Source organism: Tribolium castaneum, chromosome 6 (assembly GCF_031307605.1).
Source record: "Tribolium castaneum strain GA2 chromosome 6, icTriCast1.1, whole genome shotgun sequence".
Classification (NCBI taxonomy): domain Eukaryota; kingdom Metazoa; phylum Arthropoda; class Insecta; order Coleoptera; family Tenebrionidae; genus Tribolium; species Tribolium castaneum.
The window spans coordinates 6,050,516-6,076,311 of NC_087399.1; the positions used below are offsets into that span (position 1 = coordinate 6,050,516).

The 25,796-nt window shown below is 35.7% G+C and overlaps 2 protein-coding genes across 5 annotated transcripts; one reads left to right on the forward strand and one right to left on the reverse strand.

Moving 5' to 3' along the window:
- The first annotated feature begins 79 nt into the window (after positions 1 to 79).
- On the forward strand, positions 80 to 5,989 carry LOC103313993 (sperm flagellar protein 2). Its single transcript, XM_015982558.2, has one exon. It carries the CDS (start codon positions 80 to 82, stop codon positions 5,924 to 5,926), a length of 5,847 nt encoding a protein of 1,948 aa, XP_015838044.2. The 3' UTR covers positions 5,927 to 5,989.
- On the reverse strand, positions 5,917 to 25,795 carry beta4GalNAcTA (beta1,4-N-acetylgalactosaminyltransferase A). 4 transcript variants are annotated; one of them, XR_010334539.1, is made up of 6 exons: positions 25,429 to 25,795; positions 13,479 to 13,648; positions 10,041 to 10,664; positions 6,785 to 7,003; positions 6,482 to 6,735; positions 5,917 to 6,425 (listed from the first exon to the last, which is right to left on the reverse strand). XR_010334539.1 is itself a non-coding variant. In XM_015982691.2 (5 exons), exons 2-5 carry the CDS (start codon positions 13,607 to 13,609, stop codon positions 6,603 to 6,605), a joined length of 1,107 nt encoding a protein of 368 aa, XP_015838177.1. In that variant the 5' UTR covers positions 13,610 to 13,648; positions 25,429 to 25,795; the 3' UTR covers positions 5,917 to 6,602. The 4 variants fall into 4 exon arrangements, 3 of the variants coding, with proteins under 3 accessions (XP_015838177.1, XP_974484.1, XP_064213369.1); XM_015982691.2 differs by having other exon boundaries at positions 5,917 to 6,735; XM_969391.5 differs by having other exon boundaries at positions 5,917 to 6,735; positions 10,041 to 10,661; positions 25,429 to 25,784.
- Position 25,796: the final 1 nt, after the last annotated feature.

The window sequence follows — 25,796 nt, forward strand, 5'->3', positions numbered from 1 at the left end:
TTCAATTAACATTTTGTGAAATAAATCGACGTAACCCCACTTTCGTGGCGCCAAATTTGAATGACAACTTGTCGCAAAAATGCTGATTGAATTGATCAGGAAATGGCTGAAAAAACGCCTAGGCATCCATTTGAGCATCATCCCCAAGTACTTCTACGACGCGACGCGGGACGGTACCCTCGTGGCTCAAATCCTCCTCTACTACGACGTCATAACTCCTGAAGAAGCGAACCTAATTGAAGAAACGCAAGACCCGGCCCAAGCCTTCGATAACTACCAACACCACGTGGCTAAATGGTTGAGTCGCATCAAACTGCACCTCACCGAAAGTGAAATGTACGAAATCGCCTACTGTGAAGGCACAGTCGCTGCCACAATCTTCTACGAGTTGTACTTAAAACTCGAAGCCAAGGAGGACTCCAGTAAAATTAGGCCCAAGAATCACCATTTCCGCATCGAGAAAGTCACCGAGTTTCAAATCGACGATGTTTTTATCGAGGCTAATCCCTTGTGCGAGCCTTTGATCAAACAATGGGACATCATCAACTGGGAAAAGGACCACCTGGCGAGTCTCATGATGAAATACATGAACTCGCGGGAAGAATACCGCAATTATTTGGAAGAAAAGAAGATTGAGGAATTGAGTGCGCCGGCAAATTTGGAAAAACTGGAAGACACTCTTATTTTTCTGAAGGCGGAAAAGACGGATTATACCTACGACCAGTTGATAGCCCAGCAAAAGGCAGCCCTTGAAATGGAACCCTTCCAGCCAAACCAAGACGAAGCCAAACGAATCATGGCCGAAATTAAGCGACGAAAAAAGCAAAGGGCCCAAAGAACCGCATTCAGACTCGAGCTGCAACACCAACTCCTTTCGGACGTTTGGAAGAAGATCGAAGAGAGTCAAGAACTCGAATTTGATAAAGTCATTTGTGAAAAACTGTTAAAACAGTCGTTTCACGAGAAGGAAATCGAAGAAAAGCTCCTCTTTATACGCAAACAGAAAGACACTATTGTGGCGAACCGTAGAGTCCAGGACGAAATCGATCAGAAGAAACGGGACGAGGAATTCATTCGGAGACTCTTCGAGGAAGATCTCGAAGAACGCTTGCGGTTTCATGACGAGAGGATGGCCCTCATAGCTGAGCATAAGCGCCTCTACGAGGAGAAAATGCGACTCAAGGCGCTCAAGCACCTGAAACTGTGCCAGGAAGTGATGGGTGATATCGTCGACCTTTCCATAAAAACAGCAGAGTACAAGGAGATGTACAACATGGAGCCCAACAAATACGTGCAAAGACAATGGGCGAATCTTTTCATAAAGCAACAACCGATTTTTGACTTGGTTGTGCCTTCGCAAGACTTGAAACAGCCACACGAGGAGATTTCGGCGGAACTGGAGCAAATTTACAGGAGGGAGATTCAGAGACAGGACATCCTGGACGAGCAAGATTTTGACGATTACATCAACTTTCGCAACATTTGGCAAGTTGAGGAGGGACTTGAGGAATATCTCGCTGCGATGGAGCTCGGACTTAATTGTTTGGGCTTCGCCGTCCACAAACTCCTCCTCAAAAAGTACCCCCTGCCAGTACCGGAGAAAGCCCAAGTGTCTCCGGAAATCGAGATTGCGGTTTGTGCCACTTTGGCCGACTTGACCCGGATTGACATGCTCCAGCGTCTCCTCAACCTCAGAAATATCAAAGTGATTTTGATCGAAGACGCGGTTAATTTTTGCATCGAAGGCTACGAAAGCGAACTGAAGACGGAGTTTGATGAGCCGTTCCCTGAGGAAGAGTACTTGCGCCAGCTGACGCCCAAAAAAGGCAAAAAAGAGGAGAAGAAGAAGAAAAAGGGCAAAAAAGGGGACAAAAAATCAAAGAAAAAAGGGGACAAAGCCTCGAAGAAAAAAAGCGACAAATCCTCGAAGAAAAGCAAGAAGGGGAAGAAAAAAGGGGGGGAGAAGACACCCGTGGAGGTGACGTTTGAGGAGAAGCAAGCCCAAACCCCGCGCCTGTTCCCGTGGGAGAAAGTGGTTTTCTCAAACAGGGGCAAGTTGGGCCGTTTGGCCAAACAACTGCTAGGTCAGGGTGACCCTCTTGATGATAAGCTCCAAGTTGATATGTTTATCGAGTATTTGTTGTCACTCAAGGATATCAAAGGCTGGGTTTTGCTCAACTTCCCCAACACTTACGAACAAGCGGCCCTCCTTGAGGAGGCTCTGAGTGGCAAAGCCGCCCCGAAACAATACTTTGACAAGTCCATAAACAAAGAGAGTCTCACCAGTGTTGAAGTTGAACAAGTTGAAGTTGAAGGGGAGGAAATTTCCAGTAGTACCACCGCGGACCAAGTCACACCGGAGGAAATCCCTCCGGAGGAAAGTGTGAAGAGAAGTGAGGAAAAACCACGTAGTAGAGTGAACATTGCTGAATATTTGAACCAGTCGCTTCCATCTTTCGCCAGTACGGATACAGGGTGTATAAGCGAGGTCACAATGCAGACCGATTTCAGTTACATTCCGGAAGTCAGAGTGAAGAGACTACTCCCCGATTTGATCAACTTGGCGTATTCCTCGGAGGAGGAAAACGAGCCTGAGACTGAACCAGACCCCAAAAAGTGCATCTGTGTGTGCAACCAAGACAATGAAGATGGTAATTTTGGTGAAGAAGTTGAAGTTGAAATGAACGAAGATCTATCAGAAGAGAAAAAATCAGTCGAGTATGATGAGGATCCCGACGAGAAGAAGAGTGAACAAAATCAGGACTGTGTTTGCTATGTGGATAAAACAGAAGAGGTGGTTCCGGTTGAGGTCCAGGAAGCCACAATCCAGACTGACATTTTGGGTTTAATGCACGAGCTTGGAGCGAGTGACTCTAAACCGATCGAGCGAATTGTTGTTGAAGATATTTACGAAGAAAAGCGCTTGTCGAAGATTGTTCCAAACCCGCGACCCTTGGAAAAGGAAGAATATAACACCGTACTTACCGCCTTTATAAAAGTCAGGCAGAAGGAGGAGGCCGAAGACGAGGATTTCCCGGAGCCTTATTTCAAAGAAATGGAACGGAAGGATGGATTAGAGAAGTTTTACTGTGACCAAGGGTGTTACTACATTTTACAGTACGACGAGTTTAATGTTGAAACTATCAAATGCTTGGCCAAGATGATCATCGGTGACTATAACTTGCCCTTGAAAGACTCAATTGAGATTTTTGGGGAGCACTACAAGGAGGCACTGCTTGATGTTGGCGGCCACCAAATCGTAAAGAAAGGGAAGAAGGAGAAGAAAAAAAAGGGCAAGAAGGGGAAAAAGGCCAAACCCAGCAAAAGCAAAAGCACGACAAAGTCAGGAAAAAAGAACAAAAAGTCTGAAAAGTCCTCCAAAAAGAGCAAGAAAAGCAAAAAGTCGGATAAATCCTCCAAAAAAAGCAAGGGCAAAAAGGGTAAAAAAGGCAAGAAGGCCAAAAGCACGCACGACCTCTTGGCACCAGTGGCCCACGAAGACAAAGAGGTGCAATTCCCGGCGGTTGAGGAGCTCGAGGAGGAGGAACTGCCCGAACCCCGGGCTGGGGAGCCCGACTGGGAGTACACGAACCTGGCAATCCCGCCCGAGATTGAGCTAATCCTAGCCAACCACTGGGACAACTTCGAGGAGAACTACATCAAAAACTTCAAGGACTTGTTCTTCAACAAGCGGCTGTTGCTGGAGGAAATTGTGCCGTTCCTGGCCCGCACTCGGGAGACCATGGGCGAGTTTATAGTCCGCCCTGACCAAAAACAATACTACTTGAGGGAATTCCAAAAGACGCTCAACGAAATCGGTCTAGACTTGAGGAACGACCAAGAGACCAAAACCGAGCTTTTGTGCCGGATTGAGGAATTCCGCGACAAACTCCTGGGGATTTGTGACACCAAAATGCAGGAGTCGGAGGAGGAGAGGAGGCGGTTCGTGAGGCAAAACTGGCTCTTTCACCAGTTTTGCCAAATCACGAATAACAGCGCTGAGGCGTTCCAGTTTGAAATCGACCGAATCGTTGACACGTTGCAGTTCTTGTCCGATTATTACGTTTCCGTGATTACGAAATCCTCAAAGGAGGGCTACGACTTCCATAAGCAGATCCTGCCGAAGTTTGAGTGTGACGATTCGCAAAGTGACGACTTCAACTCGCTTTTTATCGACGTGGAGAGCGAAAATTGCGAGAAAAGTGTGTTTCATGAATATATCACTGTTAGTAACCAGGGGGCTTTGGGTTTCGTCGATAGCATGAAACTGCTAGCCTTGAAGCCGGTCCACGACATGAGGAAGTTGTTTGAAGCGGGGGAGAAGGGCAAGGAGAAGAAGAAGAAGAAACCAAAAGCGAAGCAGAAAAAATTCGAGTTGGAGGAGGAGGTGAAGGAGAGCCAGGAGCGGATTTTTGAGGAGTGGCAATGCGCGATTGAGGGCGAACTCGCGCGGGCGTACGTCCACTTGAGTGTCATCCGGAACGAGGCGTTCAATCGCATCAATGACGCGATTAGTTGGATCAAGCGAATTTTTGAGGAGATTTACGATACTATAGGCGAAACGTACGAGATTAGTCTCTCGAATGTGAACAAGGCGTGCGAATTGTTGGCGCTGTCCGTGGAACAGGAGATGATAATTCAACCGGAGCTGGCGTTCGAAGGGGAACAGTTGGCCCAAATCCAGGTCGCTTTGTTCCCCGACACTTTGGCGGTGGCTGAGGAGGGTTACAGTGAGGGGTATTTCAAAATCGAGCAGCTGGAGTTCATGGTCAAAGTTCTCCTCGATTTGGCACACAGTGGGTACATAATGAAGAACTGCTTCCTGCTGCTGATCCAGGACATCCTCTACTACGACTTTGACGATTCTGAAGACGTTGAAACGCCGAAACTGTGGCGAAACTTGCCAATTTCCGCCCTCAATACCTTGCTGCGTAAGCTGTTCGATGACGAGAAGTATTTATATTGGAGGGACTTTATTATTTGTAATTTAATGGTCCCGCTCCCTACCCGGGAACAGTTGATGAAAGTGCGGCAACAGTTCCGGCAATACGACCCGGACTTAACCGAAAAAGTCACCAAGGATGCGTTTGAGTCGATTGAGTTCTGGTTTGAGGACAAGCGTGTCAAAAGCTTGCTCTTTTCAATGTACCAACTCGACGAAAATGAAGTTAACTACACTGCACTTCTGCTCGACTTTTGCAAAGATAACGACCCGATAATTGGGTTTGTCAAGGCTCTGGAGCTGTCTCTGGGCCAATTTATTTGTTGCGACAAAGCCGTCGGAGAGAAATTCGTGGCGGAGGTTCTGGAAGACCGGATTTTATTCGAGAAGAGGAAAAAAGAGCACGAGGAAAACATAATTCTGGCTAAAAGGGCCGTGAGTCTCCTAATTGACCGAATTGTCGGTCAGTTTGAGGAGCCCGAAGGTTTTAGTTTGAAGGAGGTAGAGGACACGATTGAGGAACGGTCGCTTTCGCGGAGTTTCCAGTCGGACTTTGTCGGTCAAATAATCACAGAGCACAAGTTTTCCTTTACGAATATCGGGTTCGAGGCCCGGGATGACACAGGAATGGCGTTCTTCCTGCCGCAGGGCCTGGTCCAGATAATTGTCAATACCGACATAACGTGGAATTCCAAAATCGAGCTCCCCAACTCGGAGAGTTTCAGCGACAAAATCATGAACATTTACGACAGTTGCCGGAACGAGAAGTTCAACAATGTGGTGTTAGCGCACGAGTTTCTCAACTGTGACGAATTGAGGGAATTGTTCCAAAACACTAATAAATTCTCAGCTCATAATCCCGTCAAACTTGTCAAACGCATAGTCACTGAAGCGGAACTAAGCGAACCGGAAGAGTTCGTCTTTCACCAGGAGTCGAAGCATTCGCTCAACACCGACACAACGAAAACGCACAGTTCTTATTAAAAATCTTTATTTTTCTCATATATCACATTGGTTTTACTTAAAAATATATACATACAGTCAAAATATCATCTTCTCAATTGACGGAACACTTAACTGAACGCAAATCGGGGCGGTCAATTCGAGCTCGCCCCGAAAATAAGCAGGTAGTTACGTATTACTACGATATGAGTGATCAAGAAAAGGGAATCACAGCCACAAAATCGCAACGAAACTAGGCCTAAATTAAGTAATGAGTGATCTTGGTACGTTTTGGCACCTATTCTATCTCTAAAATCTCACTCGTTAGATTATTATGTTTGAGGCACAGCTTCCTAGATTTGGTTATAAATCAAGCAAGCTGTGGTCTGAGTAGTAAGGGCGCCACTGGCGTGGTGGGGGAAGCGGCGCTCCGCCTACTCGACCTTGAAACGCTACAAAAGCCACCCAACCGCCTGAACAGAACATGGAAGACTACTTAAGTCGCGCTTTCCTAATGGAATTCTAGTAAGGAATGTAATGACTAGAAAAAATTCGAATCGTTTGGGTGGAATGTTTCATTTTAAAATCTATTATCACCTTGGATCCAGACAAGTCCCTCGATGTCTGTCTCAATAAATAAAAAAAACGTTACATTTAAAGGAACTCATATAAGTACAAATCAACCGAAGTAACGCAAAAACGAAGAAATGTAGCTTCATCACCTCGGCGGCTCGATCCCCACCAAAACCCAGGTGTATAAGAGATTCTTTTTGCTTTGGATCAGTTTGTAATCCAAGCTGTTGAGCCCGTCCTTGTCGAAGCGTTTGGGTCCCTGCTTCAGCATGTCGTATCTAATGGGGGAATATTGAAGGAGAGGTTGGTTTTCGACAGGTGGCTTACCTGTTAGGGCTCGGCTTGTCCTTTTTGTGCGTCAACATCGTGTATCTTGCTATTGTCAACGGATATCGCGAGATGTACAAGTTATGATACCTAATCCTATTCGACATGTCGTCGTCTTCGCCTCCCCAACCCCAAAACGAGTTGGAAAAGCCGTTCAACAACTCGAAGTGTTCCCTATTTATCGCCGACACCCCGCCGAAAATGGCCGGATAAGGCAGCCTTGCAATAAACAGAAAGGTTTTTATTAAACTTGCAACCTCTTGGACTCTAGTTGATAAATTAAAAGATTGTAAATAATAATCAGAGTCCATATAACTTCTATGTTATGACGTTTGATTGATAAATTTCCATTTTCTTCAGATTAACAAACGTGTCTACGAAATTAATAATATACACGTAAAATTGCACGTTGCTAAAATTTTAATTTTTTTCCGTAGATAGTTCTTAAAACGTAGGCTTCCACTAAGGAAGGATTTTCGAAAAATCAACCCCAAGAGGGTTAAATGGGGTGTCATTTTTTAAACTATTATCAATGAAAATTGGTGATTGAAAAATATAAGAAACAACCTCTAAAATTCATATTTTTTTTATGAAAATCCGTAACTTTTGAAGTTATGTCCATGAAAATTGGTAGGTGTTTAGGCATTTGGTGAAAAATAAAGAAAAACGTGATTTAGATTAAATATAAAAATCCACAATTTTTGGAAGAGATAAATAGGGAATGAAAGCTTGTCTGCATTCAGCCATTCCATGATTACGGACGGGACATAATTCTGGCAAATTTTATATTGATAAAGACTTTAAATGAATGCCGTCAACTTTCCCAAAATTTTTAATTATTGATTAGTGATTAGTGATTACGGACGGGACAGAAATTATTGTGTCTACAATGAGCAAAAAATCTGTGAATTCTTTCGAAAGATCAAAAATATGTTAGATGTGCGAGACCTATTTAAACATAGTAGAAAGTTTGTGATTGTTTTTTTCATGAAAACAGGTAATACAGCGGAATTTATGATAAAAATGAAAAGTAGTGAGATTACGGACGGGACACAAAAACTATGCTAAGTAACAATTTTATAATATGCGAATGTTGTCAGTTACCGTGGAGTGGCTGAATTATAAAAATAAGTAAAATTCCACACTGGGTCACAGTATACAGTTTTTTGTTACTAAGTTTGGCTTTATTGTTTTTCTGCGTTTCAAAATACAATAATTGTAGACATGCGAAACCGCGAGCAATTGCTAGTAATGACATAAAATTAAAAATTATTTCAAAGAACAATGATAAACTTCTTAAACATTCAGATTAGATTCAATTTTTTTAATGATTTCATTTCTGAATAAAATGCCTTTGTTTTCTGTAGAATTTTAGTTGTTCCTTACGAGTGGAAGGTACGGGTTTAGTTAATTTTTCATTGAACAACGAGAAGTCAGTCATAGGAGTGAAGTATGTCCTACACATTGGTGCAAAATTTAAATATTTTTTTACTTTTTATTATTCTTTTTAATAATTAATTACAATTAATTAAATTAATTAATTAATTAATAATTTGTTACAAAACCGAGTAAAACCTTAAAATCTGGACATTTGTGTTTGTTTGAGAGGTAAATCGCAGAGAAAATCGGTGTACAAAATTGAGGAAACCTTGAGGAAATTTGGGAAATCATTTTAAAAAAATAGAAGAAATCTTGAAAAAAACATGGGAAACCAGAGAAAGGTATTATTAAATCAGAGGAAATCTTGAGAAAATTTGGAGTACTTACAAAATTTGGAGCGCGGTTTATAGCAAAACTAGGACAAATCGGGACATGAACGCAGAACAGGACTTAACAGTGAAAATCTAAACATGTCCTTAATTACAATAACATTAATTTTTTACACAGTGAACCAAGTAGAGTCAAAAGATTAAAGACCCGTTTATAGAAAGCTTCATTAAATTTTAATGCTTTGTTAAAAATTAACAACGCCAATAGACCAATGAAATTGGTTCAATTTAGTGACGTGATTAGTTAATCACCCATGATTAATGGTAGATTAAATTAATGATGCTCCACCTACCAAAATAGGTAACGGAAATAGTGCTATTTATTTAACAATAAAACTCGTCATTTTTAATTAGGTCGGTACATTAATTTATTTACCTTTTTTTATAATTTTCTTTATTTTTTAAAATTTTCATTTATTCTCTTTTGTTATTTTGTCCCTTTTACATTGTTGTTTTAACATGTTTTTTAACTAGATGTTTGTATTCTTTTATTTCTTGTATAATAAATTTTTATGTACATTGTTTTAACCACGAAATTGTTTAAAAATTTAGTATTCAAACTCCGATGAGAGGATCACAATAATGTTCCCCGTTTTTTTATTTATCATTTAATTTTTATATGAGTCTCTTTCTTCCACCACACAAGTGGTGGTTATTATTATTATTATTATTATTATTATTATTATTATTATTATTATTATTATTATTATTATTATTATTATTATTATTATTATTATTATTATTATTATTATTATTATTATTATTATTATTATTATTATTATTATTATTATTATTATTATTATTATTATTATTATTATTATTATTATTATTATTATTATTATTATTATTATTATTATTATTATTATTATTATTATTATTATTATTATTATTATTATTATTATTATTATTATTATTATTATTATTATTATTATTATTATTATTATTATTATTATTATTATTATTATTATTATTATTATTATTATTATTATTATTATTATTATTATTATTATTATTATTATTATTATTATTATTATTATTATTATTATTATTATTATTATTATTATTATTATTATTATTATTATTATTATTATTATTATTATTATTATTATTATTATTATTATTATTATTATTATTATTATTATTATTATTATTATTATTATTATTATTATTATTATTATTATTATTATTATTATTATTATTATTATTATTATTATTATTATTATTATTATTATTATTATTATTTCTTATTATTATTTCTTGAATCTGACGTGATGGTTTTTATTTTATATATTTTTTATTTTATATACTTTTTCGAGCTTAGTAACTCATAATCTCTAAAAAATGATGACTTTCAATTGTTATATAACAAGTGTTATTATTATTAATGTTGTAGACACGTTTGCTAATCTGAAGAAAATAAAAATAAAAACCAAATTAATGTGGACTTGTTCATGTAAAATTTTTTATTGGTCATTTGGGGCACTTACCTATACTTGAAAATGTCCACCGCGACGCTCATGTGCCTGGGCTGTCCCGGCGGACACGTGTACAAATTCCGGTCGTCTTCCGGCAACAAATCAATATCGTGAAAGATAAAACAATCATAATTTCGCATTTTGAGCGCTTCTTTGAACCCAATGTTCATCAACATGGCGCGGTTAAAGGGTCCGTCGCCATCTTGCTCGACTATGTAGATCGTATAGTCGAGCTGCTGCCTCTTCAGGAACGGATGCATGTGCTGGAGAAACAGCAGGAGATGCTCCCCACGGCAGCGAAACGGAATAATCAACGCCACACTCTTGGGGACTTTGCACGTGTCGGGCGCCCAGTGCCCCCCCGGGCGCAGCCAGGAGAACCGCCCCTCCAGCTCCTGGACGCTGGGGACGGGCGCCTTCAGCACCTCGATCCTCCCGCGGAGGCTGTTGGTGACGTCGGGACAGGGGGGCAAGGCCGTGGCGTTGATCGTTTCGCTTTCGACCGATTCGACGGAATTGTTCGTTGAGGGAAGTTCGGTGATGTTGAACAGTGGGGGACTTTTGGTGGCTTTCTTGAGATGGAGCGTGGAGACAAGGGGGCTGTGCTGGACCACCTTTTCCTGGTGCGGAATCCTGCTTGCAAATTATGGCCAAAGTTAAATTGCGAAACTTACGCAATTATTAGGGATTGGGACACAGAGCGGATTTATCGATTTTCGGTTGGTATTACTGACGTGATTTACAGACCGGCGGCGGGATCAATCGGATTATTTTAATTATTTAACTGCATTTTGTGCAAATGCAAAACAATCAGCGGGTGTGAACACTGATTGGATCGCGCGGGTGGCAACACTGGAGACGATTTTTTGTTAAATATTCATGACTTGTCCGCTGGACCGGAACGAATAAAAACGCAAATTTTTCCACAAGCAATTTTTAATTGAAATTACATTTTTACACTGTTTATGTAAGAGCTGGCTAAATAATATTTTTCTAATACCATGTACAGTCGCACAAAAAGAAAATGACGCGGCAATAAATGCCATGGTCACTTGACCACAACCAACCCCTGTCATAAATCATTACAGATCGTAAACTAGCTTTGAGTCATGTTCGTCATTTCGTTTATCATCTTCTCAAACGTTTAAGAATTTTTTGTTGATTAGGACAAATACGAAATAATACTTTTCACAGGTTACAAAATAAATTTGTTAATGGAAATAAAACACCATCCTGGTAAATAATAATTAATTAAGACACGATTGACTCAAATCTCAAAGCCAAAAATTTTTTATTTCCAAAAAATTTGTGGTAATTCAATTTAAATAAGAGATTTTGTATTTTTTGTGGGTTCGATTTTTTGGAATTCAAAAACTTACAAAAATTAGACTAATTAATTAAATTGCAAGACAATTAATTGCAGATTAAATTAATTACGCTTCTGTAAACCGGTCCTAAGGGCTGGTTTACAGATAGCGAAATTAAGATTTAATTCAAAATTAAACTAATTCAAATTAAGTTGCCATTTAAAATGCATTGATAAATGTCAAGTTACTATTGAATTAAAATTTAGTAGCAATTAAAATGTTCTGTAAACCAACTCTTAAGCGTATTTTGCATTAACTAAGTAATAAATACTTAAAATAAAATACTTTAATGCTACAATGACAACAATAAGAATTGATAGTTTTTGTAAATTATTTTTACGGTAAAAAAATGCGGCAAAAGTTAATTAAATAAAACTGTTTTTTAATTGTTTTAATTCTATTTTGCAATTAAAAAATATATTAAACTCTTAGCATGTAGTAAAAATTTAACTCATCTTCAATTTTTTTTGATACCATAATTGTGAGATAATATATTTTACATAGTTTTAATTGAAAATCCAATACTATTTCATGGCCTACTGCAAAAAAGGCAAAATATTGTAGTTTTTTAAAATATCCAAGTAGGCATGACAAGTAGGAAAAAATAAACTTTTTAAAAGTGTCACGGCTGCCTATGATTTTCATTAAAAAAAATAAAAATACAACTTAAAATTATCGTAGTTAAACAAATGGTAAAAAAATATTAACATTATTATATTCTCCGTAAAAAAGTGCCTTATAATGTCTTTGTACATTTTTGTTTTTTTTTTTAATTTCCCTAAAATGTTAACTTTTGTTTATAAGTCAAAGACAAAAGACGATAGCGAGATGCGATTTTGAACAAATTTATTTTTTCAAAAAAGGGACTCCAGAATGTGTCACGCATTTTTCTCTAAACCTCTCTAAAAAAAAGGACTACCTGTACAGTCGGAGAAAAAAATATTGACCAGTAGTAGTCAATACTAAGAAAACATCAAAAGTGCTTTGTTTAATAAAACAAAAAAGGCCCAAATTTACATTAGTAGGTAAATTGTTTTACGATTTTTAAGAAGCCATAATTCAAATAAACACAATTTATACAAATGTTAAGTTTGTTTTTTGATTAAATATTTGTACACAGCCGCCGAACAAATATGTTTTCAAAGGCGACTACGATTCTGTACGTTTATTTATGTTTACATATACTTTGCTAATTGAGGTGTACGAAATGGGGCAATATTGACGTTATACAGGATTAGTATAAAATAAGGATGCAGCTTTAATGCCTTTTGATTTAATTTTTTTTCGAATGTCAACCTATCTTTATTTGATTTATATGATATACAAGGCTTACATATAAAAAGATCGTTTTATTCTTTATTACACAACATATTAATTTATTCAAACTGTCCCTGAAATTATTTTCTGACAATAACGAATATTATGACGATTTTCCAAAAATTGGACAAATTTCTTGTGCCGCTTCAAAATTTAGCTCAAGCTATTCTGAAAAATTACTCGTGAATAACCCTGTATACCAATCTTATAAACATATTTTGAAATATCTTTCGCCGTTTTTGTGCACGACTTTGCATTGTTAAATATGAAATCATAGTTGGTTGTGCAATTCGCAAACAAATGAAGCGGAAAAACAAACATGATTTGATAACCACTGCATTTTTAACACGTGATAATCACATTTACATACGAATTAAATTGCATTTGTACTCAGACACGATATTAATAATTAGGTCTAGCAATAAAATTAGTGGATTGAACATAAGATGTGAAAATGACGGTGGTAAAATTTTTGCATGTTGTTTATGGTACTGGTTGTATCGTAAAAGTGCTTTGATTGTTATAGTTTTTCTAATAAACTTTAGTATCAATTAAGGAATAGGACGTGCCAATTGCCATAATAAAACTTTTAAAGCCTCTCAACTAAACTTTCAATTAAATTATTCCACTAAACTGTCCCAAACTATAGAGCAAAATCCCGGTTTAGCAAATTTCGAATTAATTAAAACTTGCCGTAACTTCTCGTTACGTTATGTTCGCCCATCAAGATTTCATAGTAAAGAAGCACCACCTCCGCATCACTCACCTCGTGGCGTTAAAAACGAAGAAATGTTTCGTCTCGGTGATCGATCCGAAGAGGTATTCGAGCGCCAGTAGTATGACTACCAAGAAGAACAACCCCTTGTAGAGGGTGCCGGTGCTGTACCAGCCGGGCATCACCCACCCTTACCTAGTTTGTATGGGACAAAGCATCCTCTGGAACAGACAAAACGCGAGGTTAATTCGATCAAGAGCCCACCTAATCTAATCTCCAGGGGGTGGTGGTTTGTGTTCGGCGCGAAAATTCGATGATTGTAATTAAGGGAAGTGTGCGAAGTGCAGATATTGGATATTGGACGCGATTTATGAAGGGAAATACTGGCCCAAATACGAGCGGATATTAACATAAGGTCGGGGTTACGCTACTAAATCAAAGGCGGCCATGAACGCGCGAAATGGGGGCTTCACATGGTGATGGATGCGGCCACAAAAGCGCCAAATTCAAAATAATATCACAGTATTCACTTTAACTTATAATTTTCAACTGAATTATTTTCAAAATTTTCAAAACTACGAGAAATTGGCGCCAAGTTTGAAATATAAATAGTAACCACACATTTTTATTACATTTTTGATTGTACGTTCTTAAAATAAGTAAAACTTACATAAGTTGTTGGTACTTATCCGTCATAGCTTTTGTCATATGTCAATTTTTTTGTTAAAATTTTTTCAAGTTTATGTTAAATACCACAGCCCTTAAACTTTTTGTGATAAATAAATATTTTTTTGAAGAGCCTTCTAGAATTTTCATAATTGCCAAGTGTCAAAATTCAAGGCTAGTGTGATTTTTCCAAAATGGTTATCGAAAAATTATTTCAAAAAATCATAGTAGCGTTGCAATTTGACAGTTGACAATCCTAAAGATCTTGGAAAACCCTTCTAGCCTTTGGTTCTCAAATGCAAAAAAATATTCACTTATCTTATCTATTCTAAGGTGCCTCAAAATAATCAGCTTGTATTGAACGTAAGTCGTTGTTTATTGGTCACTATTTATAGAAGATTAATAAATAAGACAAAACAATATTAATCGTAGTTGGCCTGGACTTTCTACTTTCTACGCCATTTTTCTTGTGATTAATGCGACATTTTTAATAATAAAAAACAAAATTAACTTTAACATTTAATAACGTGATATTAAATAAAAATAAGCAATTACTTTACATAATACACATTTATAAGTGTACACATAAGAAGCATTCCTGTTTATGAAACAAGAAATTCCTTTATGTGAGCATGTGGTGGGTCTGCTAAAAGTACATTTTTACTAAAAAACTATAATAATCCCGTACATTACATCTTAATTTTTTTTAAGATTTTTTCTACAATTTCTTATTAAAAAATAATTAGGCAAGTAATGTACCTTCATTTCTAATGTCATTTTGAAACAAGAGACGTTTAAATGTGGTTTTGGGCAAGAAAATTGTAATAAAACTCACTAGCCAAATAAAATATAGTCAAAAAACCACTAAATATGTTTGGTGCTAATTTTCTCAAAAAAAATTTACTCAAAGCGTTAGGCATATACGTTGTTTTGGAGTGACCCTAGGTCATAATAAATAATAAAAAACATTTTTTAGCGTTTTAAAAAGCCAAAAATTTGATTATTTTTGGCCATTTGGCCAAATTCAATGATTTTTTGGGTTATTTTTGACGAAATCTTGCAAACTAACACCACTTCAACTCCATTTTTTCAAGTTATGGCTAAAAAATGCGCTGAACTTAATAAAACACCAATTGATGAAATATTTTAGTTTTCGATTTTATCTGGAGAAACTTTGCGAAATAATTGTGTTTTTAGACAAAAAACGTGCATAGTTACGTGAAAAACGGACAATTAACACCATTTCCGCCTCAATTTGTTAAGAAAAATCAGTAAAATAGTATCACTTTCAATTTATTTTAATTCTTTTTCATGCTGTTTATTAAAATTTTAATCCAAAAACTGAAAAATGCAAAACGATCGCGTTTATTGAAAAACATGTATTTGCTCTATGAAATCGTAGTTGGCAGCAATTTTCCACGCCCTCTTGACTATTTTCAAAACCGGTGTAAGTGCAAAAATCATTTCTATGAAGCGGCACATTCGTGAACTAGATCATTGTAGGCTAGCTTGTAACTTTTACATAATACATTGGTATTTATTGAAAATCGATATAATTGCTCATAATGTAATTTTTGTATATTAAATCATGTACACTGTAATAGTTGGCCATATCAGCCATTACATAAATCGCTCGTCATTTGTATATGAAGCGAATTAATGTTCGAAAGTTTTGTAAGTTTGCCGATAGCGTTACAAATGGCGACTTAAAACCTCATTCCCGAAAACCAATGAGATTTTTATACGAAATCATAGTTGGCTATCGACGTCGGGTCGCCATTTTGTCAGCCATGATTGCAATTTTGAAAGTCACACAGTACATCAGCTGTCATTTTTTCATATACAGCAAAGCCAACTATGATACTAATCTGTATTAATGTCTACGTGATTTGCTAGTTAAACACTACCGACACCGTCTGACACGGTATTTAATTAAAAAAGTAAATGAAAAGTTGTAAATATTTATTTTTCATTGTGTTTCTGAACCAATATTATCTCACTAATCCTAAAACTAGGTATTCCACGTAAAACAAGTGCGTAAGAACTAATTTTCCGACTCAATTAAATTGTACTTCAGGTTTCGCCCCACAATAGGGTTAATTTTCCTTTGTGTTGCAAACAAACGATTCACAAATTGAAAATTTCAACTTGGTTTTTGTTACGTTGGCACTATAGTTTCAATTTGGGAGCTTTTAACGAGTTGGTAACACTGTAAACCCGGCTTTGAGCACCAATTTTGAATGTCGGACCCAATTCTAGATTTGAGGGTTGATAAAAATAAGGTTATGTAAGCACAGGGCGTAATTGAGTGATTTCAGACAATTAAAGTGGAAAAGTAACTTGTTTTCCGTTGTAACGTAAAATAAGGGAAACTTACCGATTTTTACGTGTAAAACGAGACAGTATTGTCAGTTGCTGTCATTATGACAGAAGCTGGTTGGTGTTTCAAGGTTGGCAATAGATTTGAGTAATGAATGCATTTTTAATTCGTTTTTTGCGTGTTTTGATACAATCGCACGTGCTGAAAACAATTAAAAAAGTTTGTTCCTTTGTCCAGGATTTTTCGCCAAGTTTCCGATACTGCAAAGCAATTTATTCCGCTTTTGTTGCGTCAATGACAGTTACATGCAAAATTGCTTACAGACGACCATCTCATTAATTTCCAACAAACGCCAAATCCGGAACGAGACAAGAAAACTATGAACGGCCGGAATTTAATGCAAATTCCCTTTAATTAATCGCCCGACTTACGTTGGCAGCACTTGTCAAACTTTACACACGCTCTGCCAACGCTAAAAACTCAATTTTACCTATTGACACGCGATCACGTCCAGTGCTCGTTTTTTCAATTTCTCGTTTCTAATTAGCACCTCATTAATAATTCATGATCGGCATTAAAATGCGGAAAGTTCGTGTAATGATGTTAATTTTTTCCCTTTTTCCCTGCGTTTTCGATTTTTTCTTAATCACTGCAGATGCTTTCTCGCGAGTGGAGGGATTAAGTCTGCCGGTTTGGTATCGCAAAGGAAATGAAATTTTCACTGAAGGCGGATTTAATCAGACGAAACGTTGCGAAATAATCATCGGAGTGCCCGGCGCATCCACCAAATCGAACGGATAGGTCAAAGGAAAAAGTGTTCGAACAAACAAACAGAGCAGTTCTCGAGGGACGGAGAGTTTTCGAGCAGAAATAAAAACTTGCTCAAGTTTAACTAACTAGGGATATTTGGGTTGTAAACAAAATAGCCGGGGACTTTTTTTACCGAAATTGTGCAGTTTAAGTTTAAATAAGCCAACAGAACGTCAATTATTTCGATGTAAATTAACGATTTTTTGACGAAACTGTGCAAAATAAAGACGATTTTTGCTTAATAGCCAGGGATTTTATTTTCTTTGACTTCGTATAGCAATCACTCCTTTTTTGGAAATTTGCCACAATACAGAAAAATGGCGTAAAACCCGTATGTTTTTAGCTCAAATTAACGTAATTTTCGACGGAATTAGATGATTTTCCAGCGTGTTTTAACGCAGTTTCTTTAAAAAAACAGACAAAATTGCTCAAATAACCCAAAAAAACATCACTTCCGATATAATTTAGTCATCTTTTGAAAAACTTTCGCAAAATTTAGCTCAAAATAATGTAATTTTCGATGGAATTAGATGATTTTGCAGCGTGTTTTAATGCAATTCCTTAAAAAAAAACAGACGAAATTGCTCAAAATAAGTGAAAAAACATCACTTTTTATATAATTTGGTAATCTTTTGAAGAAATTTCGCAAAATCGGTGAGTTTTTAGCTCAAAATAATGTAAATCTCGACGGAATTAAATGATTTTCCAGCGTGTTTTAACGCAAACAGACAAAATTACTCAAAATAAGCTAAAAAAATATTAATTTCGATATAGTTAAGTAATTTTTTGAGAAAATCTCGCAAAATCGGTGAGTTTTTAGCTCAAAATAATGTAATTTTCGATGGAATTAGATGATTTTGCAGCGTGTTTTAACACAATTTCTCTTAAAGACAGACGAAATTGTTCAAAATAAGACAAAAAAGCATCATTTCGATATAATTTGGTAATCTTTTGAGAAAATTTCGCAAAATCGGTGAGTGTTTAGTTCAAAATAATGTAATTTTCGACAAAATTAGATGATTTTGCAGCGTGTTTTAAAACAATTTCTCTTAAAAAATAGACAAAATCGTTCAAAATAAGCCAAAAAAGCATCACTTTTAATATAATTTGGTAATCTTTTGAGAAAATCTCGCAAAATCAGTGAGTTTTTAGCTCAAAATAATGTAATTTTCGACGGAATTAGATGATTGTCCAGCGGGTTTTAACGCAATTACTCTTAAAAAAACAGACAAAATTACTCAAAATAAGCTCAAAAAACATCACTTTCGATATAATTAGGTAACCTTTTGACAAAATTTCGCAAAATTGGTGAGTTTTTAGCTCAAAATAATGTAATTTTCGACGGAATTAGATAATTTCGCAGCGTGTTTTAACGCAATTTCTCTTAAAAAACAGACAGAATTGTTCAAAATAAGCCAAAAAAACATCATTTTCGATATAATATTTGGTAATCTTTTAAGGAAATTTCGCAAAATCGGTGAGTTTTTAGCTCAAAATATTGTAATTTTCGACGAAATTAGATGATTTTCCAGCGTGTTTTAACGCAGACAGACAAAATTACTCAAAATAAGCAAAAAAAACATCAATTTCGATATAGTTAGGTAATCTTTTGAGAAAATTTCGCAAAATCGATGAGTTTTTTGCTCAAAATTATGTAATTTTCGACGCAATTTCACTTAAAAAAAAGAGAAAATTGCTCAAAATAAGTCACAAAACATCACTTTTTATATAATTTAGTAATCTTTTGAAGAAATTTCGCAAAATTTGATAATTTTTCAGCGCGTTTTAATGTAATTTCGCTTAATAACGAACAAAATTGCCCAAAATAAGCCCAAAGAACGTCAATTTCGAAGTATTTTGATTTGGAAAATTGGTAATTTTTTGACGAAATTTCGCTTATTCAGTTTTCCTCGTATTAGTAGTTGGAAATTTTATTTTAAAACAACTTTTTCTTTTTTGAAAGTCATAAAATAACTTTCAACGTAACTAGTTGGTTTTTAATCGTTTTTGAAACCTTATTACACAAAAAAATTAGTTTGTCCCTCAAAAAACTAGTCAAATGAACCTAATTATACTAAGAAACCGTCAAATTCCATATAATTTCATAATTAATAGACCAGATTTTTCAAAAGAAAAGCGTAAAACAAGTAAAACTAAGAAAAAAAGCAAAATAACGTCATTTTCGACCTTTCCTTATCTTTAAAAAGTTTCGCAATACAAGAAAGTTTTACCTAAAAACACGTAACTCTTACGTAATTAGGTAATTTTTCGACGTCTTTTGATAAAATTACTGCATTTAAATAACTGCGAAATTGAGAAATGTAGCGCGAAAAGTGACTAAGCGCGAAAAAGTTTAGGAATTCCACATAATTGAAATTTGTTTCGAATTGAGTAAACAGTTTAGAGCTTTTTCGTAAAAATAAACCTTGCAAATGCATTAGAGCTCGCGCGTTTTTGCTCAAACACAAAATTATTTAAATGAAAACAAGAGGTTTTATTTTCGTGTAGTTCACCTGTTTGCAACAAAATCCCACATTTTATGTTCCTTGAAACAAACAAAGTGAACCGTTCGAGTTTAAAACATCACTTCCGCAAAGCAATAAACTCGAAACTCCCGCTTCGGTTACTTTGTAACCGCGTAAAAGGTGGCAGTAACAAAAGAAACTCCGGGTAACGCGATTCAAATCCGGGTGTGGTGGTGTTGTAAAATCATTTAATTTGATGTCTGAATGCGAGTGAGACAATGCGGAGGTCCCTTTGAGTCGCAAACAATCCCGCATCTAATTTCCATCAGGACGCAATTAACGCCGTTTTGCGCCGGTACTTCCCCGAAAGTTTGGCGCAACGTGACGTCATCATGTCGTGATAGACACACGGGGAATTTCACGCGACTTCGATTGTTGCACTAATTTCTATTTATTGGAATTAAGGTTAAATCAATGTCAACAAGCGTTAGATTCAATCGCCGCGCAATAAACATTTTTATTTCGGTTTGGACAAAGTGGGGGAAGTCCGTAATTAATCGGCGGTTTAATTGGGCAAAGCGCCTCATGAAAATTTGAAAAAGCGTCGCGTTCGGGAACAAAAAACCATTGTGGTTGCATGCCATTTCTCCCCGACAATCGATAAACAATCGCATGCTTCCAACGGCACAGATAGCGAAGAGAATGCCTTTTCAATGTCGTTGAATGGCACCAATTAATGCCGGAAGTGGGCCTAAAACAAGGCGAATTTTCGGCCGCAAGTTGAGCACAATGTCGTGTTTTTGCGACTTAATTTAGCGGAAGTGGACGGGTTTTTGTTGGATTTTTTTCCACAAAAAACTTTGTAATTATTGGTGGAAAGCTGCGCTCGGAAATTCTTAAAGCTCGGGAGAGTAAATAAGCCGACGTGAAATTACAGGTCGAATTTTACGCGCTGGTCGAATAAAACGCGCTTTTAACAGGCTTGCCGAAAGCTGGGGTTATCAGGGGAGTCTTACAAACTATTGATTTTAGAGAGCAAAACGAGGGATTTTCGGGAATCGGCCAAATGATCTATTTCTGGATCCGTTTCGTTTGTTATTTGTTTCCCTGAAAAAATTCTGCATATTTTTTTAACTACTAGGGTGCGAAATACAAATAACAATGACTTAGAATTTCACGATAAACTTATTGAGAAAAAATAATAAAAAATAAAAATTCGGCTCCGTTTCGTATTTTTTCAAGAAAAAAGTAAAAAAAGTTAAAGAAAATTTTAGCAAAAAATGTCAACCTTTGTTCTTTTCACTTACTTACTTCAGATCCAGCAAAGTTTTTCTTATTAATATTTTGCAAATTTCGTCTTTTCTTTTTTTTAATATCAATCAAAAATAGGCTCAAGTTGATGTAATAAAAATAAAAATATACCAACTTATAGTTTAATGCAGAAAATAAGTCGCAAAACTGGAAATATCAAATTTTAGATTTTACATTCACTTGCAAATATTCAAATAACACATTCATACAATACTTCTTTTGAGCTGATGGAAAATTAAAAAACTGGGAACTACCGAGAAATCGTCCGAGATCTTTGAAATATGCGACATGTTCTTTATAAAATATTTTTTTTAATTTCATTACCGAAAGTACCGGATAATCTCTTCAAGAAATTTTACGTCGTTTTAATAATTTTTAGTGCTCTGTAAAAAATTATAACCGATATTGTAAATTATTTTTCTAATCATTAAATTTTCATTTATTAAAATTTTAAGTAAAATAAACGATTAATTCAAAAAAAATCCCTTATAAAAAATTTATGTGATAAGACCATAACTCTATAGTTTACACAGAGTTAGGCAAAAGTATATAAAAGTTTATAAATGTAAAATAAACGGTTTATACTTAAAATACATTATAAAAAAAGTTTATGTGATAAGACCTCTAGTCTCTAGTATATATAGAGTTAGGCAAAAGTATATATAACCAAGCATTTCTGCCTAAACTATGTATTAGCTGTTTCAAAAACTATAATAACGGCAACGTCGCATTTTCTCTCAAAATAAGCTGTTATAAATTACTCATGCGATAAAAAAAAAATAATAGCTAATCTAGTTTATACTTTTAATGAGAGATCTAACCATTAATAACTATTAGGATTTGTAGAAATTTTCAATATTTTTTTAACTTGTTAACTTAATTTGAACGTTCTTTTTGCCCCTCCCCCCACAGCGATTTTCTCAGTGGTTTGCACCGAAATCCTCCTTCAAATAAAAATAACAAATATGAAGATTAATAGATATGAAGATTTCTCAAAATTCAATGTTTGTTGTGTTACGTTTTTCCATTTACGCTACTTTATTCCATTTAAATCGTATCTGTACACATAATATAAAACCTATTTGAGCTGATGGAAACATAAAAAAAAAACAGAGAACTAGCAGGAAATCGCCCGAGATTTTTTTCTTTGAACAAAATTTCTTTACCGACAATCGTAACTTCTTCAAGGTATATTATTACCGTGAAACGGCAATGCCAAGTATGAGAAGAAAGAAAACTATAAAATAAAATACTGAATAAACAAGTTAAATTTTTTTACCACTGGTTTCCGGAGCAAACTATCGTTAGATAAAATTTATCCGAGAATATATCTAAGAATAAGTCGTTCTAAAACCGGGGATTGATAATTATTATAGTTTTAGAACGAATTATAACTTTGGTTATTATATACTAATATATAATATATAATATATAATATATAATATATAATATATAATATATAATATATAATATATAATATATAATATATAATATATAATATATAATATATAATATATAACAATAAAAAGGAGGAGAAAAAAGTTATTTTTTGCAGATCAGTGTCCTTCTTTTTGAGTTGTCACTTTTATTTATCTTTTTTTTATTGTTTTATCATGATGCATTATAAGACATTTGGACACGACATATACATACATATTTCAAAAAGTTTTCATTAATTGTAATTAAAATTCATTTTACTTTATAAAAATAAGGAAAGTGAAACAGAAACGGAAAAATGTACTTTGTTTCTATATTTCATTTTTTTGTGATGACGAAATAGTTTGTATAGTGATTTAGTGAAAAATAAAAAGGAAAAGTCAAAAACTTTATTAATGAAATAGTTTCTTCGTGGTTCAGGCTCCAAAAACGAATGATTCGTTTCATTTCTTCTAGAGGTTGAGTACCGGAGATCACTTTAACGCAACTTAAAACCTAAATTATTGCAGACAGACTTATTGTTTCACGGACATTATTGAAGGAGATTTAATTCTCTACAATTTACTTTACAATTGGTTTTATTTGTCTTGAAACACAGCCATTTTTTCAAACTTAGATGAAACTGGAAAAACTGCGCCATCTGGCGTCACGAATGCAACTAACAAGACTGAGGACGTTTTTTTGTACGTCATGTCGCATCCTAGCACTTAACATCTCTGGATGTGTAAATAACTAATTTTTGTCGTTTTTGTTGCCCCCATAAACTGTGTATTTTCGTGGCCCATTTTTCAGTATTAGCAATCAAGAGCGTGACATTTGCGCTGTCGTATGTTTCCCATATCCCGTCACCGCGGCCATAATTCAAATTTATTGCATCGATTTCACCTGTTTCGTTCGAATTTTTATCGCAGACAGCTTCAATGTTTGCCAACCGTATATAGTAAAACAAACTTTACTATCACTTTCCCAGCTAATAAAAATTACCCGTTTCACAAAGGAAACGATTATTCGCCCAGACTCTTATCTAATTCCATCCGAAAATGACTTCGACCTTATGCAATTACATCCTTGTCTTCGGACGACAAGGGGGACTTTGACTCAATTTCACCTGGCGAGGTCATCCATCATCGACCTCGTCGCCGTTACGTTCTTACCAACTTTCCAAATAAATCACCGGGGATTTTAATATGGCCGACGAATCATTTTAGATCGGCGGGAGCTCCTCAAATATTGAACACATCCGAATCGGTTAACGATTTCTCAACACCCCCAAGACTATCGCAATACAAAAATATGCCCGAATCCATTCTCTATAAACTCTCTCATGAATTATTGAGTGACTCGCGGATATGCTCGCGGGACAGCTGATATATGCGAAATTTAATACGGATGAGCACAGATTTTTATTTTTTTCTCATTGTAATCCGATACAGATGAGCCCGACCGCCCACCCGAAGGGAGGATGAATATTATCAAACGATACACTCACGTTACACTGCGGGGAAATTAATACAGCGAAAGGAGAGGGCCCGAAGTGGAGCCCTGTGGCAATCACAAAATTGTGTCCCCAAAATCAATTTTCAAAATTAAACACTCCAACAGATCGCATTTTTCATAATTCCAATTCTAACATATACAGGGTATTTCATTAAAGAGCATCGAATAGCTAAATACGAAATTCGAAAATACCAAAAGAAAGATCTAAGCTTTCTCTGTCAGATGTCCAAAAAAAATTTAAAATCTTTCAAAATCGCTAATTGTCCAATTTTTGAATTGAAAGGTGAAATTCCAAATTATAAAATACATTCAATTACCTTATCTTACATTGTAAGGAACTGCCAGATTTCAGTTATTCCGGTTATTCAAATTTGTATGCAAATTTTTATAGATTTAAATTCTTCTAGCATCATTAGTATTGATAGCAATAAATTGGAATTCTTTACATTGGGAAAGAATACAGGGTGTTTTCACTCAAGTGAAAGGAGAGGGCCGCAAGTGAAGCCTTGCGGCATTGACACTTCTCGTTTTTTTAAATTAATTTTGAAACTGGTTAAAAGAAAAATGCACTTTAAAGAGTTGTTACTTCCGGGTCAGTTGGCCGTGACTTTTCAGCTGGAAGAATTCATTTCTGCGGTTACACTTACTTTCCGGATAAAAACTAAATTAAATGAAGAAAAGTCGCTCCTACGCCGTCTCGCGTTGTTGTTTAAATAAGGAATTTCCTCATTTTTCCTTCGGTTCGCTTGAGAAATCAGCATTTATTATTATCAAGTTGTTTACGTTAACATTTAAATGTTTTCCTGACGTACTTACTAATAATACAATTTTATCACTTTCAAGACAACTTGTGACTAAGACAGTTAGAGCAATTCATAAACCTGGATTATACGGCCATAAACAATGAAATAATTTAGAAGTTAACTCGATGTTCCGCTTCATCCGCAATTAAAAAACTTCACTGCAATGTATTTCTTTTTTTAGCCCTTTTTAGCGCTGCTTTGCTCGTCGACTGTGAAAAATTCCATCGAAATTTGACATGCATGCGGCTTGAGCACAGAGTAAATAAGGATAATAAAACGAGATTCTCTTTGAAGTAACTTTCGCTACATACAAAATCATATTATACGTAGTAATAACAGAAGGCTGTGTTTTGCCTTCCGGTGCAGATCGATTAAAACTTAGTTGGCTCTGGCGGACAAGACGGGTCAAGTTGGCGTAAAAATTGTCAAGTATCGATTGTTTCTTAAATGATAATTACTGTGATCTAAGTAGGCGCATGCAAAGAGTGTCGCGTGCCAACTATGATTCCTATCGAAAAATCCCTTATCAATCAGGTTGCAATTAGCATAATATTCTAATTGTATAAACATATGTTCAATTAATTGCGATAAGCCCCGGATCGATCGATGCATTCGTGCCAACTTTCGATTTCTTAATTTTGAGCCAAGAGTGCGTGGAAAATTGTCAAAGAAAACAAGAGATAATCGCATACCCAGCTCACTTATCGTTGGTACATTTCACACGATACACTCGCACCACACTGACATCACCGCAACCCGGAGAAGAAATGCGAAATGTTAAAATCCGGTAGGTAGTCTCCCCTCCACTTCAACCGGACAACTCTAGCCAGGACATACGTTACGATTTTTTCAAGAGTATTGTTTTTAACTTGGAAATTTCGGGAGGATCGGCTGGAGGGTGGAGGGCACAGGACCGGAACAGATCGAAGTGTGCGTATATGTCAAGTTTAAGTAAATTTCTCTTTCGTTTACTTTCTCTCGATCGCGTGACGTTTCGTAATCGATTGTTGCGGTTTTCAAATTATTATCTTTTCATTAGCGGTGGTTATATCGCGTTACC

What these genes read in the sequence shown, in the direction of transcription:
- LOC103313993 (XM_015982558.2), top strand. Translation starts at nt 80, where the DNA reads ATGCTGATTGAATTGATCAGGAAATGGCTGAAAAAACGCCTAGGCATC.
- beta4GalNAcTA (XM_015982691.2), bottom strand. Translation starts at nt 13,609, where the DNA reads ATGCCCGGCTGGTACAGCACCGGCACCCTCTACAAGGGGTTGTTCTTC. An exon ending in TTCGTTTTTAACGCCACGAG is followed by an intron (nt 10,665 to 13,478) that starts GTGAGTGATGCG and finishes ATAATTTGCAAG; the next exon opens with CAGGATTCCGCACCAGGAAA. An exon ending in GTGGACATTTTCAAGTATAG is followed by an intron (nt 7,004 to 10,040) that starts GTAAGTGCCCCA and finishes GTTTATTGCAAG; the next exon opens with GCTGCCTTATCCGGCCATTT.